Genomic DNA, 18,947 nt, shown 5'->3' on the forward strand with positions numbered 1-18,947 from the left:
TTCTCCGATAATTTTGTCGTATTCCATGACACAAATAGCGAAAGAAAAGTCGATAAAATTTAGCGAAATTTTGTCGTGAATACATAATTAGTAAGTAATTTAATAGTATTCTGCCATCACGTCACGGTAGATGGAAGAGGCATCGCTACGTCACAGTAGATTTGCGATGCATCGGTCGATGCATCGGTCCCGAGTCCTTTTCGCGTGAAATCTACTGTGACATCAGCAAAACCATTGTTTTAGGGCCTCACGTCACGGTAGATTTTGCCGCTGAGCGATGCATTTTCCATAATTTTGTGATTGTGGGCATGGCACCGATGCATTCAACTTTGAACTTCAAAGTTGAATGCATTGTTATTTGATCACTTGATATAACTCGCAATCATCGATCGAAGTCATGGCTGTCGAGAATATCAAACACGATCTGTGTACTCTGCTTCGAGAAGAGAAGTCATTTGATATTAATGGAGTGCGTCGAACCTATGAAACGAGAGCTGCTACTTTTATTTCAAAATCCTCTCCTTGGAATCCCTTTTCAAAGGGTAAAAATGGGAGAGATATGTCAAGTGAAATGTTAATACCTAAGCACTTGACAGTTCATTGGCAAAGTGGAGAACTAAGAGCTTTAAAGTAAGTAAATTTACCTTTATGCTTGCATGTTTTAAATGTAAATAGTGTACTCATTTCAGACTCAGAGTGTAGTCGTGTAGATAACGACGAACAATCATCATAAAATATACACGATGTCATATTACTTATGCAGCACTTATACTTGTATTCATATGTAATATAATACAAACTGTAATATGCAGGGGCATGGCCTACTTAAATTACACGGCCTGATATCTTGCCACAGCAAGGTCAAAAATGCAAGGCCATTGAATTTTCCGGTGGTGCTCTTCGAAATTTTGATCTTCTTCCTTCAAAATTGTTCATTGGCCTTACTTTATGGTATAATCTTGTAGCTAAAAGTCTAGCGATCATTTCAAGAGTTTATTGGCTGAAATTGGTCCTTTTTTCGCCGAGAAATCAAAGTTTATAAATTGGTGCGATCGGCGGTTGTTTTGTTTATCACGCGCTCGTCTTCGAAAATTTTAGCTCTTAAATCTATCGTGGATTATCTATATTTGGTATCTACGTGTTCCTGGTACTCTCCTCTACATTTCTACAAGATTTTTGGAGTCGAATTGTATACATTTTTTCTTTTATTTACGAAAATCTTCAAACCCATAATTATAGCGATGGTGCTTCCTATTTTCAACGGTGTCCTTCCTACTCCAACTACGCCTAAGAAAATTTCATCAAATCCAAACGATTTCATTGGTAAATCATACTATCCCTTACCTTTTCAAGCTTCCTCATTAATTGGAAATATTGGTATTGGTTCTTCTCCATCCTGGGACATCAATATAAACAATAAATCGATCAAACTTAAAATAGAATGGTATGTTGAAAAGAACAATAACAGTTCTCATGAATTTCCCAAATCTCTACTTAACATACTATCAGCCTACAACCTTGTACAACCTACCTGGTCCTCCTCCTTTGCTGAAGAGAAACTGTCTTTCAAGTTTGAATGGAAACTACTCTCTGATGCTACTAACCAACCTGAACAAGTTAAAACTCCATCTACTAACTTACCTTTACATACTCCTGACTTTGGCTATACATCAACATCTAAATCATATGTATATTCACCACCCAATCTTACAACTCCTACCAAACTCTTCCACAATCATGCTGCTGCTTTTCTAAATCCTCTCACTCTTCCATACACTCCTTACCATCAAGGTACTTTTCAGGTTAATAAAGTACTGAGAAGGACTGTTTTTGTTGTTGTTGACTGACATTTCGACAACCTTAGCGGTAGTCATCTTCAGAGTCAAATGAGGAGTAAACGTCAGGTTAGCTCCTAACCTGACATTTACTCCTCATTTGACTCTAAAGATGACTACCGCTAAGGTTGTCGAAACGTTAGTCAACAACAACAAAAACAGTCCTTCTCAGGTCTTTATTAACCTGGACGATCATCATTTACAAACATATAACGATACTCCCGGGTTCAAACCATTTACTTTAAGGTACTTTTCCTCATAAAAGGAAAAATACTCCATCTATACAAACTAAATCCAAGGACAAACCTAAACACAACACAATACATGTTCCTGACTCAACTAACAAAAAGACTTCATCTCACAGGTGGTGAATATACATACGATTTAGATGTTGATGTATAGCCAGAGTCAGGAGTATGGAAAGGTAAGTTAGTAGATGGAGTTTTAACTTGTTCAGGTTGGTTAGTAGCATCAGAGAGTAGTTTCCATTCAAACTTGAAAGACAGTTTCTCTTCAGCAAAGGAGGAGGACCAGGTAGGTTGTTCAAGGTTTTAGGCTGATAGTATGTTAAGTAGAGATTTTGGGAATTTGTGAGAACTGTTATTGTTCTTTTCAACATACCATTCTATTTTAAGTTTGATCGATTTATTGTTTATATTGATGTCCCAGGATGGAGAAGAACCAATACCAAGATTTCCAATTAACGAGTAAGCTTGAAAAGGTAAGGGATAGTATGATTTACCAATGAAATCGTTTGGATTTGATGAAATTTTCTTAGGCGTAGTTGGAGTAGGAAGGACACCGTTGAAAATAGGAAGCACCATCGCTATAATTATGGGTTTGAAGATTTTCGTAAATAAAAGAAAAAATGTATACAATTCGACTCCAAAAATCTTGTAGAAATGTAAAGGAGAGTACCAGGAACACGTAGATACCAAATATAGATAATCCACGATAGATTTAAGAGCTAAAATTTTCGAAGACGAGCGCGTGATAAACAAAACAACCGCCGATCGCACCAATTTATAAACTTTGATTTCTCGGCGAAAAAAGGACCAATTTCAGCCAATAAACTCTTGAAATGATCGCTAGACTTTTAGCTACAAGATTATACCATAAAGTAAGGCCAATGAACAATTTTGAAGGAAGAAGATCAAAATTTCGAAGAGCACCGCCGGAAAATTCAATGGCCTTGCATTTTTGACCTTGTTATGGCAAGATATCAGGCGGTGTAATTTAAGTAGGCCATGGCAGGGGTAGGTGCGATTTTAGTTGCATTTTAGTTTATGTATTGTATGGATTACATTAAAAATGTAATGACTGTATTCCTTCTTCCAATATACTTATGACTTCAGTAGAAGCTAACATTTTCTTTTCCAAATAACCCTGTCAGACATTTAAGTTTTGAATTCTTCTGATTTCTGATTTGCCGTTAGAAGAAGACCATCTTTGAACATTGCTTTTATCAATGCTGTTATCTTACAAAAGACGGCTCATGTTATTTTTTCGATAAAATTTACGCTTAAGATTTTTTCTGTCACCTTTCCCAAATCGCTGGAAAATGCTTCTCGGATAGTGAAAATTCAAAAATTTTCTGGGGGAGCATGCCCCCAGACCCCCCCTAGCGGTGGCTCGCGCCTTCGGCGCTCGCAATGCATCGGTCAGCTAAGGAGCTGGATCCGCGCCTGGCTGCAACCATTAGGCAAGTTAGACAAATAACAATGTCAGGGACGAAATTAGAAACATCCATTATGTTTTTCATCAAATCACCCATCTGATTACACTTAGCATCGTTCATAAAGAAAATATTTAGCTTTTACTTTATGACTTTATGTCTGGGCATAAACCCTATGGCTGTTCACTATAAAATCAATTTATGTGATCAAAAGCAATGCATGGTTTACACGTTTATTCTCACTCCTGCATAAACGACAATTAATTCAAAGCAAAACATCAAAGCGCCTGGGTACAAGGCTGCTACAGGTGTACATGAAACAATGTAATCGGGATTTTTATCCAAATCTTCTTTTGTTCTTTTTCATGCAATGAAACATGACACCTTTCATGCGTTTCAAATTTCTAAACCATTTCTAAACACTCACGCCTCACTTCACTTCGCAAAACATTATACTTTGATATCTGAAGGCAAATTTTCATAATTACTTCACTCTCAAAGTTACGACCGATCAGTTGGCCACTACAGCCATTCCTGCACACTTCTACACTTACATGAATAAATTTCACCTCTATAGTTAGTTTCAAGCGGGGCCAGGTGTAAGACTGTAGTCTCTTGAAGCTCACATAGATAACATTACCACACTCTGCCATCACATATTTAGGAACGTCCTCGTTTTCATAAGAAACATAAACATTGCTAAGTAAATGTTTTTTCTCTATTTCTTCAAGGTTGTTCATTCTGTATTCGGGGTCTTTACAGCTGTACGCAAGTTGACAACACAGCAACGAATGGTGAATGTGAATTTCATCGAACAGCTTTGTTGTAGATATCCACTCTTCCAGATGAGATTTAGGCTTCTTTTCAGGCTTGTGCTCCATTTCTTGCGTATTCTTTAAATTTATAATCTTTTTTCCAATCTGCTCCTTGATTTCGTCGCGAGAAAACCTCGGGTATGATGAATGTGGATAGCATCAAACAGGTCTGTTTCAGAAATCATGACTTCGAGGTCAGATTGGGGTTTTGGTTCTTTGCATGTTTTCTCAAGTGTCTTCAAAGCTGAAATCTTTTTATTGAGCTCATCCTTGATTTCGTCGCAAGAAAACTTGAATAATTCATCGCCAAGAAGAGACTCGTCAAGTTTATTAAATAAATACCAGTAAACTCGATATTTGAATAAATGGAATGGCCGAAACAAGCGAAGAAAACGGTTCCGAACAGGAGAGTGAGCAGAGCGACTTGTTCTCGTCGGAGGATGAAATACATGCTGAATTTGAGAGAGCAATTACTTGGCTCCTTCGAGCTCTAAGTTGGTGTAAATGTGGACATTGTACTTTGTCGAAAAAGGCAATCGAGTGTTTTTTGTTGCCACAAAAAAAAGCGCTTGAATACGATGAGTACGAGGCTTTGCTAGGCCAAATAAAAACTCAAGGAGAGTATTGCTTGACAACACACCAAGAATTTAGGGACAATATTCTGTCAGAAAGTTTGTTAAAGATAGACGTGTGTCGGTATCTTGAAGAAAATTGGCCCCTGTCTGATGAGGATCTGGAGAGAATATACGAGCTGTATCGATTAGTCGCATATCAAAGATGTTCTAGGTGGATTTTTCAAATTTGGGGGAATAAACATCGAAGACCATTTCCTGCTTGTATTGATGCTAGCATACGAAAACGCTTCGCGTCACCAGACGGACTTTATACACATTTTTAATACGCCAAAATATCTAAACAGTAATATTTTATTTTATTTTTTAATAAATTTATGTTTGAACTCTACTCTCGATTGATACACTTCGCCTCTCTACATTTGCATTTATTTTGACATAACAATCCCAATGCACTGCAATCACACGTTGAGGTGGCACATTTTCCTTTACATTTACAAATATTTGTGTGAGGTCTGCTCCCTTGTGAACTTTCGGGTAGAGCTGGTGTACTATATCTTGCTTTTTTGTTGGCTTCAATTTGCTCATTTGAGGGTCTTTCCTTTCCTGCCAAATACTGTTCGACAAGGGATTGTGGTTCAGGAGGTAGCATCATATCTGCATGTGCTTTGGCCTTCTTCAAAGTCGAGTACTGGCTTCTTAGTTTTACAACTTCATTCAATATTAACTGCACATATCCTAAATGGGATTATTATATATTATTTTTAGAGAAACTATGACTAAAATGTTTTAGCCTTTTGATTATACTACTATTTTTTTATATCATGAAATTTTCTTGCTTTATTTGTTATTGAATGATATCATTCCTACCATAGGTGGGTTTTTCCTTCTAAGGTTTTGCCACAGCTTTTTCTTTTTTGAAAGATTTTGGATAGGTAATTGCCCATCTCAAGTTTCCATCTGCAGTTTTTGCTTGTGGTCTGTTGCTGTTCTCATTGTGGTGCAAGTTTGAACAGTACAGTCTATCTTGATACAGAAGTTGAAAAATCCCAATTTATGATAACTTTCTTCAATATTGAAATGTCCATATTTTATCCTCTTTAAGATATTTTAATTGCATTGCAAATTTTAAGTGGATTTTTGAATAACATACCTTGCACTCAATGAGTGATATGAATGATGAGTATTCTTTGAGGCAAGCATATTATCCAAAGCATGTTTGGCTTCTAAGCCTGATGTCTGGTGATACTTGGATAACTTTTGAATTTCTGCAATTAGTCAAGGCCTTGTCAACATCTCCTCTAATTTTTTGTTAGCAGCTGACCCTGTTGTATAGATGAGTAAAAAAAATTTTGAGGCATGAATTAAACTTCTAAATTGTAGTCCATACTATCTACTCAACCTTTTTTTAGCCAAGCTCTACAATTGTTTCATGAAGGCATTTTGTAAATAGCTTGTGACCATTATGCTCATGAATATTAGCAATGTGATTGAGAATACTGCGCCACCTTTCTTCCCTCTCATCTGGGGTTTCACTTGAGTTGCCAACCCAATATAAATGGTTGATAATTGACTGTTCAGTTAATGAAAAAATGTATATATATATATATATACAATATGTATCACAATGTGCCCTCCAGGCCATCGTCATAGTGCAATGACAATTCCTGCAGGAACACATACATGCTATACATTAACATGCATGACATGCATACCCCAATCCATGGCTAAATATGTTTGAATTTTTTCTTTTTTGCCACTTTCACCAGTTTCTTTTTTTTCATCTAAAGTATATTCAAGAGTGTTGGAAAAACTTACTTATAACAGACTTACATTTCGATATCATAGAATTTTATATATTTTCGTGGCAGAGATTTTAAATTAAAAATACACATACATAAATATATATACCTTTTGCTCACGCTGTGGTAATGGGATATTTAAATTCCCTTGCTCAAACATAGATACCAAACTGAAATATGATTCCTTGTGCTTCACATCTCAAGATGTTTGCAAATGCTCGTACCACACACTGCAAAGCGCTGAAGGAAACTTAATAACTCTTACTTTGTATTCCTGCACCAGCAATTAATAGTCAGTGCAATAAAAAATGATCGGACGGTCACTATTTTGCAAAGGCTGAACTCAAACAGGGAAGTAATGAGAAGCCTTAATTCCAAATTCCAGTGTTGATTACTTCTCCCAAATCGCAATTAAATGAATTAATCCATTGATAAGCCGTTGTCATTTCAATTCAGACACTTCAAGCAACATCGTTGTGAATGTTTGACGTCAGTCACGTTACCCGTTATTCCCTTGTTGATATTCAATAGTGCAGTTGAAACAATAGCAAACTCATTACTAACATCGTGTAAAGACTTTCAAAACAATAAAAAAGAACAGAAATAGACAGAAAATATACAAAAGATGTACAATAAATAATAATAGACCCTATATTTGGAAACAGTGGTAGGTAGGTTTTGTTAACCAGTTAAAAAATTTTCTGATATTTGTTGGTGCTGTTGTTCTATAAATATGGACAGAAAATGAATACAAAAAATACACAAAAACAGAAAAAAAGTTGGCATAATGGTAGGAAGAATTGTTTACATTTTGCGCAACTTTTTACACCCGCTATGCGAATATTTTTATGTTCAATGACCGTGAGAACAACAGATTTCCAAAGAAATGAATAATGGTAATCTTTTCAGAATTTCGTTTTAGTCTTGCTAAAATATTTGGCTTTTTAACACTAGTGTAGAAAAAAATCACAAAAGAATGTACAAAAATAAGACAGATATGAAACACAAGTAAAGAAGAACAAGACGAAAAATACACAGAAATTTAAGTAGTTCGATAATGGTTTCTTATGTTTAGTGGCAAATTTGTCAATACAGTAAATACATTTGTCGATACTATACTCTCCTGATGTTGCTAAAGAAAACTAAAAAAAATGAAATTTGAATTTGACTAAATGCAAAAAGTAGCTAACTGTTAAAAAAGGATCCAAATATATGGAATACAAATCAAACACGAAAGAAAATGCAAAATCAGATGTTGAGAGAGAAGTTTTCGCAAGTGATTGTATGTTGTGGTAATTTGCTGGTATCTCGTCAGTTATTTCTCTGAGTATTGTAAATTTTAAAATTTAAAGAAGAACCTGTTGTGTTATGATGACGTAAATACAAACAAGAAGAAAGGAAGTAAATTTAGAGATTTATTTGACTAGACAGATAGATGAATCCATATTAACATGGAGAAGCTAGAATGACGAGCTTGAAAGTGAAGCATGGAAGCAAAACCAGTATGAAAACGGTTTGTATAAATATGAATTTTAAATAAAGCGCAATACCAAACACTTTGAGAAGTTCTCACTCTTTCTACGCATTCATTAAAAATACATCTTCATTGTTTTTGAATGAACATTTTCTGAATCATTAATTGATTTTGATTAACAAAAATTTCTACACAAAATATGGCCAAGCTATTCCACTAAGAAAACCTTCTTGATTACACCAAAAACATTCGCTAATCCTAGCTGGAGTCCACGTGCAATAGCAAAAATGATCATTGATAAAACATTCTTTTGCAAGCCACATATAAGAAGAGGAATCATACTGTTCATAAATGTTGTAAACAGTTTATCTTACGCACAAGATCATATTTAGAGAAAAAAGAAAAGAAATGGCTCGAGCACACATTATTGCAAATGAACTGTGAAGATCCTAGCAAGAATCAAGCTCAGCTTTTCCGTTTCAACTCGCTCAAAGATCACACATTAAATTATACATAACCTGTATTAAATCAATAATTTTCCAGTAATTAGCCTCATGATGAACAAAGAAGTGGCACAATGTTATATTAACAAATATATCAACTTTTATCTTCAATATAATACATACTGCACAAAATCGGTCATTGGGGCATGGTCCTTTATAAGTAATATACCGTAATCACAATTGATGTTAATGCAAACTAAGAAAGTAGAACATGCATATATGAATATAGCCCCTTCCGTAATTATTAACATTGCGCTGTCCATAATTACACCCTTCATTCCTACCATTAAAATCTTTCTCTCTTTATGAAACAGGATTTTTTCACAAAGATTTGAAAACACAAACCTCATAGTTCCATACTTTTTCGATAAAAAAACTGCCCGATATTCCAAATTTATGATAAATAATTGCTAATTCTTTGCAGTAGCACGTCAAGAACTCGGTCAAGAACTCATAAAACTGATGAGTGAAGAGATTGCTGTTTCAAACGCACAAAATAAGGAACAATTCACAAATTTAAGTGTCCATAAAAGTAATAAACAATTGTAGCAACCCCACAAAAAATGAAAGGGTCTTGAATGATTTTTCCAAAAAAAATGCTGCGCCATTGATTATTTACACGAAACGTGATCATGCATTGCCTCTTATTTAGTCAAAATTACAAAGTAAGAAAACAGCAAAACTATTTGAGATGATTATATATAACGAATGAAATACACACAACTTGGAGGAACAAAAGTACCTTGAACAAAAATGGCGACAACTGAAAAAACATAACTTAGAAGCTTCAACATGTTCAATTCTTTTCATTCTTCTTTGCTATGACTTTATTTTTTATGAACTAGTTTTCCTTCTTAGATACACTTAAACACGTGGTTACTTAAGATAAAAAATTGAAATTATCAATTATTAGAAAGTTTAGTTTTGTAGCTAAATGTTGAAAACAACAGACAGTAATAAAAAGTTATATAAAGTTATTTAAATAAATTCGCTTTTTCCAAATTAGTTCCTTTAAATGATTACCCTTTTAAATTTAGACACATCATTTTAGATTGAATAATGCACCAACCTTGCACGAGTCTATAGTACTGCTTTTCTTGTTCTCTATGTATTTGAGAATATTCTGTGAGATTTCCTGTGATTCATATTCATCATCTAATTTCTCCGCAATCCAACGGCCCACGTCAAGTTCATCCCAAAGACCAACTCTACGTAGAATTGCTTTCCCCTCGTCAGAATTAAGTTTGGAATCATTGTCAAGAGCAAACACAGCCAGTTTAAAGTCGCGTTGATGACCGCTTTCTGGCAATCCAATTTTAGTCTTGATGCACTGAATAAAAACAGACAGTGGTAGTTTAAGGGGTCGAACTATGGTCATTTGTGTGATAAATAGTCACTACAAACCAAGGTGTTGTGAGAAATTCACGATTGTAACTTTCATTGTATTCTACGAATTTATGTTCTCTTAATCGAAGTGAAGTTAAAAACCGTAAAAATAAAACTTCAATTATTTTGGTTGAAGATTTCAATTTCGGTCAAACAATGCTAAGGTAGAATTCTGCCTCGTCACCTGTAATCGACAACAAATACGACAATCCGAGTCAAACAAAACAGCAATTCAGCAATTTTTGGAATTGACTCATCACGATCATCCACACCAGGAAAATCTGACATCCAAACCTTTGATGTGTTCATCCAAGTTATAAATCAAAGGAATTGTGGTACGTCATTCATCAGTTGTTCCACTCGCTGTCTAACGTAGAAAGATCAATTTTCATGGATGTTCTCAAAACAAATGTTTCAAAAGATCAATATTATGGGGGTATTTTCATGAAACATATTTTATCTCAGAAAAAGTAATAGAAGTTCTTACCTGTACTTCAAACATGGAGCTGACAAACTTTCATTTCCCAGAATTAACCAGTCGCACAACACCGACTGCGCACTGCTTGGCTAAACTCTCTCTAAGGTAATTGATCATTAATGACCATCTGATCCATCGAACAATCAGTGGACGGTACTCGTATGGCACTAGCGTCAAAGTTTCTTCCTCAAAGTTAGCATTCCATTGTTGAAGAATATTTTCAATTGGAGTGTTGTGAAAAATGTTCCTCTTCTTGCATTGGCGCTCAAGTTGCCGTTCGAGAGAATAACTGATGTAACTCTTGTTGCATGTAACTCCTTTCTTCATGCTACCTTCTTGTAACTGTGTACGTCTAAAAAGCAATTATGAATTGCAATATAAAGTTAAAAATTATTTTTTTAGAAAATCAGCATAACCTTTATTTTACTAACCGTGGTTTTTGCTTTAACCTGGAATGCAGGGAGATGTTTGCTGCATTGAAAATGCGTTCTCAAACGAACGTTAACTTGATCTTCGTGGCAAATGCTCTTTACTTTGATTGTTGTCTGAATTTCTGATCCAGAAGATTTCATAACGTCTACAGGTAGGTTCCTACCAGGAAATTCGACATTCTCGATGGATAACTGATACACGAACCACATCTCATTCCCAAACACTTTGATGATGATCTCCTCGCCGATAGTTTCGAAACGAACGCCAGTTACTTCGGGGACAATTTTATTTGATGCTGTGGCCCATTTCGTATTTTCTTTGAATGGCTTGAGATCAGGAAGACTTTGAAGCAAAGCCAGCTCAACCTCGTGGATATATCTCTCAAAACTATGCTGAGAATATAAATGTGATAGATATATAAAAATAACAATATAATGACAATTCCCATTCCCCCATGCCATTGAGTGGTAAATCTTACATTTTACCTCCTCCAGACTCTTGTGAAGTTCTTTAGTGCTTACAAAATATTTCTCCAAGTTCTCGAAGAGCTTTGACAACTTGGGCATCTTCTGACAGAAGCTTACAACTGGACACATTACTATGTCCACAAAACAAACTGGTTGTGTCAGAGCATACCAATAAAAACAAATGAATACTAATTATTTTTCAAATTATTTCAAAGAAACCTAGTAATGAGACCAGGTTTTCTTAATGAGTAGTGCTAATTTTTTAAATTGCCTGGACTTTATAAGATTCATATACTCACCTGTAAATGCATGGGAATCCAATTAAAGCCTTGCACTTACTTTTACTCAAACCTTGACAATTTTGGCAACATGCATGAGACTAGCATTTTCTTTAGCGCCAGTTAAAAAAAATGTGGCAGATTTATATCTAAACAAAAATATGTCAATAAAATAAAAACATCAGTATCAGGTCTTTTGATAACAATGTTCTGAAATGTTGTTGCATGAGATGCATGTAATAACACTTGTGTATCAGCCTCTTCATGGTCACAACACAGGTCATCACACCTTTGAACACTCCTTTGGGTTTGAAAGAAATGCAAGGCTACAATTGGATTCTATGCATTTACAGGAGTAGAAATATTTAGTCGAAATCACATTTTTCACCTCTTCGTCAGTTTAAACGAGTAGAAAACATATTTTAACAGGATAACTCAAAATTTCACACAGCTACCAAAATGGTTTGCATGACCAGGCAGGAAAACGTTTGCCTTGTTGAAATGAAAATCATTAAATTTTAAAAACATTCTCACAAGTAATGCAGAGGTTATATTCCCAGTAATCCACTTTTGCATACTTTGCGTCTATCAGACAATGACTATAGATTGGCAAAAGATATAGATTGGCATTTTAGTTAGTAGTTAGTACTACTTACTATGAGTCCTGTTAATTTGTGTATGACATTACATTAACAGGATACATTGCACTAAATGTACCTTTTGTATAAAATTGATAATTCGTTGGAGATTTAAGTTATTTGGGAAATGTGAAACAACTAAATGTATATTGAAGACGAGAAATATGATGTTGGGGCACGAGGAATTCCAATGGGCAATTCATTCACAGACTTAATTATCTTTAATGTACTTTCTTCTGTGCGCTTGCTGTTGTTATATATACACAACGAACGCCTCCATCGATCCTAATTTCAGTGAATCGATCTTTAAAAACAGATAAATAAAATAATTTATGACATTTTGTTTCAAATCAAGGAATTTCGGATACAACTTTTGTGCAAAAAATTCTGGGCGAAAAGTTTTAAACTTTTGGTTCAAAAAAAATGCTTTGACCTCCACCTTCTTCAACTGAATTTTTGTCACCATTGTGTTCACTTTGTTGTAAAGTGTCGATGGTTTAAAACTCAAGGCATTCGTGCAAAACTTTGCATTCAAGGAAAGCGAAGGATATTTGATATGTTCCAACGGTTCATTATGCAATGCAAAATGAACAAATCAAAGATGAAAAACCTATTTAAATTGAAAACAAATAGAAACGTGCGTTCTCTGCTAAAGAAAACCTTTCTTTTCATTAAAATATAATTTAGATATAGAATTTTCAAACCATTAACACATTGAATAAGTTTCGATGGATGAATGTGCTCTCACGTATCAACACTTCTGTTTCATTGAAAGCATCGTCATCTTATTATATTGGAAAAATAACACGTGAGTCAAATTCATTTACTATGTAAAGAGTACTATAGTTGTAAATTGTAAATTAAACGCATGTTTCCGTTAACAACGATTGTTACAGGTTACAGATGCTCGATTGTTTGATAAAAATCTTCATGAATTGATTTCATTTTCTAAAAATTTAAAATGTACAATTTTTCGGTCAACTAATTATAAAAAATTATAATTGGTAGAAAGCAATTGATTTCAAATGAGCCTAATGCATCAATTAAAATATATGATTGTAAATCAATACATGAATGTTGGCCGATACAATTATCGAAGCCACATTATAACCCGTCTACCTATAGATATGGCATGTTCATATATCTCGTAGTCAACATGAAATGACGTGCAACCTGTGTTAAATGATAGGTTTATAATATGTTCATACTCACTCCATTTCTTTTGCTTTCTTCCCACTTTTTCCTTGTTTTTTAGTCTTTATCGTTTCCTTGTTTTGCTTTAAAAATAAAGGTACTTTCTAAGAAAAACAAATATCGATAAAAAATGTATTTTTTTTGATATGATTGAATTATATTTAAGCTAAATTACCAGATATGGATGTAAAGTGCTGCTTTCTTTGTTCTCGATATATTTTAAAATAGTCTGTGAGAGATCATGGAGCTCGTACTGATCCTCCAATTTCTCTGCGATCCAAAGACCCACATCAAGTTCATCACAAAGACCAACTTTACGCAGCTTTGCTTTCCACTCCTCAGAATTGAGGTAGGAATCGTAGTCAAAGGACAACACTGACAGTTTAAAATCACGTTGATGGCTGCTTTCTGGAAATCCAATGTTCATTTTTATTGTCTAAATATAAATAAATGTCCATGTCAAGTAAACATCTTCAATTTAACCGGATATTCGCTACATTTCGCAAAGTTAAAATAAGAGTGAGTACTTGCACACAAATATCTACGTGTGATTTGTAAAAGCTTCAACATATAATAGTTCAGCTTAAAGACCAATTTAAGGAAAACGCAAGCCAATAAATGGACGAAACGTTTATATTAGATAGTTATCAACAAAGAACTTATCTAGTACTTCCACTTCATTTTCCACGCCCGCTTTTATCGCGTCAACGTCATAATTTCCCTTTTTACCCATTAATTCAACAAAAAGTCTGTCACCAAATGTTAAACAAACAAGAACAGGTACGTTTTCTTTCTCGAGTATGGAAAGCCATTGTTTTGATGACTCGGAATGAGCTTTTCTAGGATGAAACCAAACAATAAGATTGGTCAATCAAATAAAAAATTTGTTCTTTGACTTAATATTTTACCAAACATTTTTAAGCCACGTTACCTGTAGTCAACAACAAATACAACAATCCGAGTCAAACTTAACAATAATTTCGCCAACTCAGGAATTGTCTCATCACGATCATCCACACCAGGAAAATCAATGATATCTAAACCTTTAAAGTGCTCATCCAAGTTGTAAATCAACGGAACGGTGGTTCGCTTCTGATCTGTGGTGCCAGTCACCGTCTACAACACACATATAATTGTTAAGCCGTTTTCTTTACTATGACAAACGTAATGGAACTATTAGTATAGATAATAGTATAGTTTCCAGTGCAATGACGTATAAACATGCACGAGTGTGTTTTTAAAAACTGCAGCGAAATAGGGCGAGTCCAAAGGACGAGTGCTACTTGAGGTCTATTAAAAACTCACGAATGTATGTTTAGCCGTAATTGTACGAGAAACTATACTATTACTTACTAACAACATACTTTCAGATATTTCTTGACTGTGTCGTTCAACTCTGTCTCGATCGCTTCATAAATGCCTCGTTACGCGGCATAACTGTTAAAAACATTCATTAAAAAAAAGCAGTGCTTGCTGTTTTATTTCTATTCTTTGCACTCTTTTGTAGCTAATTTTTGAGTTTCAAATGATTGCAATTGTGGAAATCTGTGTTTACTTACAACTGCTGCTATGTTTTTTTTTTTGAATTGAAAAGAAGTTTCTTTTTGGCTTTCACTACTATTCAGCCAACCAGATTGGGAAATTTGCAGTACAACTACACATTTTCAAAGTACAATTACAGATTAATTGCACTGTAATGAACCAATCAGAGTCGAGAAATATATCAAAGTATATTATTATAACCACAAACGACTAATAAAACCTATATGAAACTAATGTCGCTTAATTAAAGCTCTAAAAAGTATCAAAGGATCGATAAATATGCACAATAGCACAACAACACTAGCCATTTTTCAATGACCCAATCACACACAAAGGTAGTGGAACAAACGAGATAAAATGGATAAATGTTGACCTCAACAACAGTGCTTACCATTACTTCAAACATTGAGCTAACAAGTTTTGATTTTCCAGAGTTTATCAGTCCAACAACACCAATAGAAGTTTGACTGGCTAACGTCTCCCGAAGTTTATTAATCATCAAAGACCATTTAATCCAGCGAGCAACCAGTGGGCGATATTCATTCGGTACAAACGTTAAATTTTCGTTCTCAAAATTAGCGTTCCATTGTTGAAGAATACTTTCTATTGATGTGTAATGAAATATGTTCCTTTTACTACACTGACGCTCCATCTGGCGTTCGAGAGAGTAACTGATACACTTCTGATTGCAAGTAACCCCTTGTTTCATGCTACCAACAAGAAATTCTAACTTCTCATCGTAGTCAGGAAACTGATACCTTTTGGCAGAGGAAATAAACTGGCGAACATCATTAATGCGATGAGAAAATTTTATAAAAAGCTGTTCAAACTCATCAGATGATTTCATCATACGCTCCAAATAGTTGAAAGGCATTATCAGCAGTCCCCAAACGGATAATCCAAATGAATTAGCATGTTTCGCCAACTCATTCACATAACTATCACTACCAGCTTTTGCAAGAGGAATCTGCACTTGAGATTGCATGAAAGCGCCAAGCAAGCTGCTACAGGTTTTGAATTCAGTCCGTAAAATATTTAAAGTATCCAGCATCTTACTGTTCATGGAAGAAGAAGAAACATCTGATGTTAATTCTTCGCTTAACTCTTCAATTACTTTTTTCCCTTCAATCAGCAAAGTTATTGGCGATCTAATACACGTGTTTGTTTTTTCTTTGTCTTGGCACTCAGAAGATGGAAAAAGCACCTTAAGATCAGTTTTACAGAGAAGCACTCGTTTCCTTGCAGAATTTCTTTTGCGGCGTCGTTTTGAACGCTTTAGAATTGTAAGAACGCGAGAAATACCCTTGTTGAGTAAAGGATTAACCCTTTCCCATGGAACTCGTGTGATAAATACTTGTTTAAGAGAATTATCATTTTGAAACATGTAAAATGGATATCTGAGTTGTGCATGCAAAAGCCTAAAGGCAAAATATTTGTCACTAGGAGCCAAATCAGGACGAACGCTCTTCATCATAGATTGATTAGAACGCAAATGAAACAATGCATTTTTTATAGCATTTTCTGAAAATTCGGAGTCTGCAACCGCCATTGGAATACTTTGGCAATCAGACAGTATTTGGCAGCAATCCAGCATTACATTTAGTTCACTCTCGACAATAGTATAAAAAAGACTTTCAATTGGTACCACAGACACAGCATTTTTTAAAAAGTCTTGGATCGATTTCATTTTAATGGAGCAATTAGCTTGATGCGTTTTCTCCAGCAGAGCACTTATATACGCCAATTCAATAACTTCGGAAGGACGAAGTTTGGCAAGTTGTTGTTGTCTTCGAGTTATAGAATAGGTCTAAAATTAAATTATTTAATGAAGAGGATTAATTGTGTAATCATTTGTCAGGAGATGAAGACACGCACACTCTGGGGTGAAATTTCAACCAAGAAATTATTTCATATGGACCAACACTATATGGTAAAGTTGACCAACGCTATTCTGGTTAAATTGATCAACCAGTATTCCTTGTTAAATTAAACCAATTTTAACTTTTTCTACCGTATTAAGTATGTGCTTCGCGATTTTCAATTTTTCTTCAACCAGTATCCTGCTTAAGTGATTCTGAAATTACCAGGATTTCAACCCAAACCCTGGTCAATTTCAATTTATCATATTTTAGGTTCGAATTCATTCAACATAAATTTTTGACCAGTATACTTTTATAGCCCGTGCAAATTACTTGACAATTCATGATTTTCACTTACCGTTGTCTTTGCAGGAACAGTAAATGACTCAAGATACTTGGAGTTTTCGAAATGTGTCTTCATCCGAACACATACGTTTTCTTCGTAGGTGATGCTCTTTTTCTTTATTCTTGTTTGAACTTGAGAACCAGATGATCTAACGAAGTCCACGGGCAAATTTTCACCATCAAAATCAACTTTTGTGACAGACATCTGGTGTACGAACCACATGTTGTTACCAGATACCTTAATGACAACCTCTTCACCGATATTTTCAAAATGAACAACAGATATTTTTGGAATGATTTCATTGGCGTCGATAGTATTGTTGCTTGTCCGTTTGTAACAGGCTAGGTCAGGAAGCTGACCTCTGACAAAAGCCAGTTCAACTTCGTGCACGTACCTTTCAAGGCTATGCTGTCGAAAAAGTAAATCAAAAATTTTCCTTAATGCACTTAAAAGGGCTTCAAGAAATCAAGCTATGACGAGTTGTATTGCTGAATAATTGATTATATTCCTCATGAAACTTTCTAGATGCAAGTGCATGGATGAGTTTGTTATGTTGAATTGCAGCACATTGATAAATATATGCCCAAATATGCGGCTTAAACATTATCAATAACTTACATTACATTGAATTAATAATACGTAACTTACGTTAATAACATATTGCCGATATATGCTCATAATGCTATCGTAATTGTAGATAGTTAAATGATCTTTAGCCTCTGATGCAGTCAAAACCTCAAACTTTGATCCATTGGACTTCTTTTCAAGGATATAATAAATTCCAAAAATACTCAAGCGATCGAAGCCAGTTAAATTTCTCAGAACAGGACTTGCACGCTTTGCCTTCTCAACAATCATTTTAAAAAACTTTTTAACGTCGGAAAAAGGGTCCTAAAAAATACAAAAAAAATCAAGTAGTTGGATGAATTTTACATACATTATTACATGCAAATATTGATCCCAGCAAGCGAAACTAAACATTCAAAAAGACAAATCTAAAGATCGGCAATGCATTATGAAAATTTCCAAACAGAGACGTATTGAGTGTTGAAAAAATTTGGGTAAATGGGGTATACTCCTAACTCCTATTTGTTGATGAAATTGTGTCTAACATAAAGTTTTTGAGTCAAACTGAAGAACTGAGTTTACGTTGAACTGCAGCTAGCTACATATAAAATTTTTGTGTTGCTTTTCCCACTGTTTTTACAAATAGAATCGTATAATATGAATCAAATTGCTTATTTGCAAAAATTCAAATTCTCAAAATTGTTTTTTTTAGATATAATGATGCTTATTTGCAAAGAAACATTTGCGGAGTTTGAGTGAATGCGTAAATGCGCAACTTGTATGAGCAAAAAGTAGCCATTGGGCATTTTCTTCAAAAACTGAAAATTGTGTGGAAATAAAATCATGAGATATTACCTCTAATTTAAAAATATTTTCGTTAAGGGGAAATGCTTTTATATCTCACATCCCTTTTGTCTTGGTAACAGAAATACTTTAAAAAATGGTAAAAAAGATTGATGACAGAGGTAGTAAAATAAGTCAAATTAGAAACCTAAATGCCGTTCCACTGAGCTCAACGGCCAACTGCTTTTACTGCAGATCTCTAACCATATAGCAGTCCTCTAGAATTGGAAATGATCATTTA

General features: G+C 34.6%; 1 protein-coding gene and 1 long non-coding RNA gene across 2 annotated transcripts; one reads left to right on the plus strand and one right to left on the minus strand.

Annotated features, from left to right (window-relative positions):
- Positions 1 to 4,695: 4,695 nt before the first annotated feature.
- Positions 4,696 to 5,223, plus strand: LOC124435164. The gene has a single exon (XM_046985114.1). It carries the CDS (start codon positions 4,696 to 4,698, stop codon positions 5,221 to 5,223), a length of 528 nt encoding a protein of 175 aa, XP_046841070.1.
- A 7,774-nt stretch (positions 5,224 to 12,997) lies between these two features.
- LOC124433728 lies at positions 12,998 to 13,606 on the minus strand. Its single transcript, XR_006944588.1, has 2 exons — positions 13,568 to 13,606; positions 12,998 to 13,303 (listed from the first exon to the last, which is right to left on the minus strand). It is a non-coding gene; the product is annotated as an uncharacterized LOC124433728 (long non-coding RNA).
- Positions 13,607 to 18,947: the final 5,341 nt, after the last annotated feature.

Source organism: Xenia sp. Carnegie-2017, unplaced genomic scaffold (assembly GCF_021976095.1).
Source record: "Xenia sp. Carnegie-2017 unplaced genomic scaffold, XeniaSp_v1 HiC_scaffold_14, whole genome shotgun sequence".
Lineage (NCBI taxonomy): Eukaryota > Metazoa > Cnidaria > Anthozoa > Malacalcyonacea > Xeniidae > Xenia > Xenia sp. Carnegie-2017.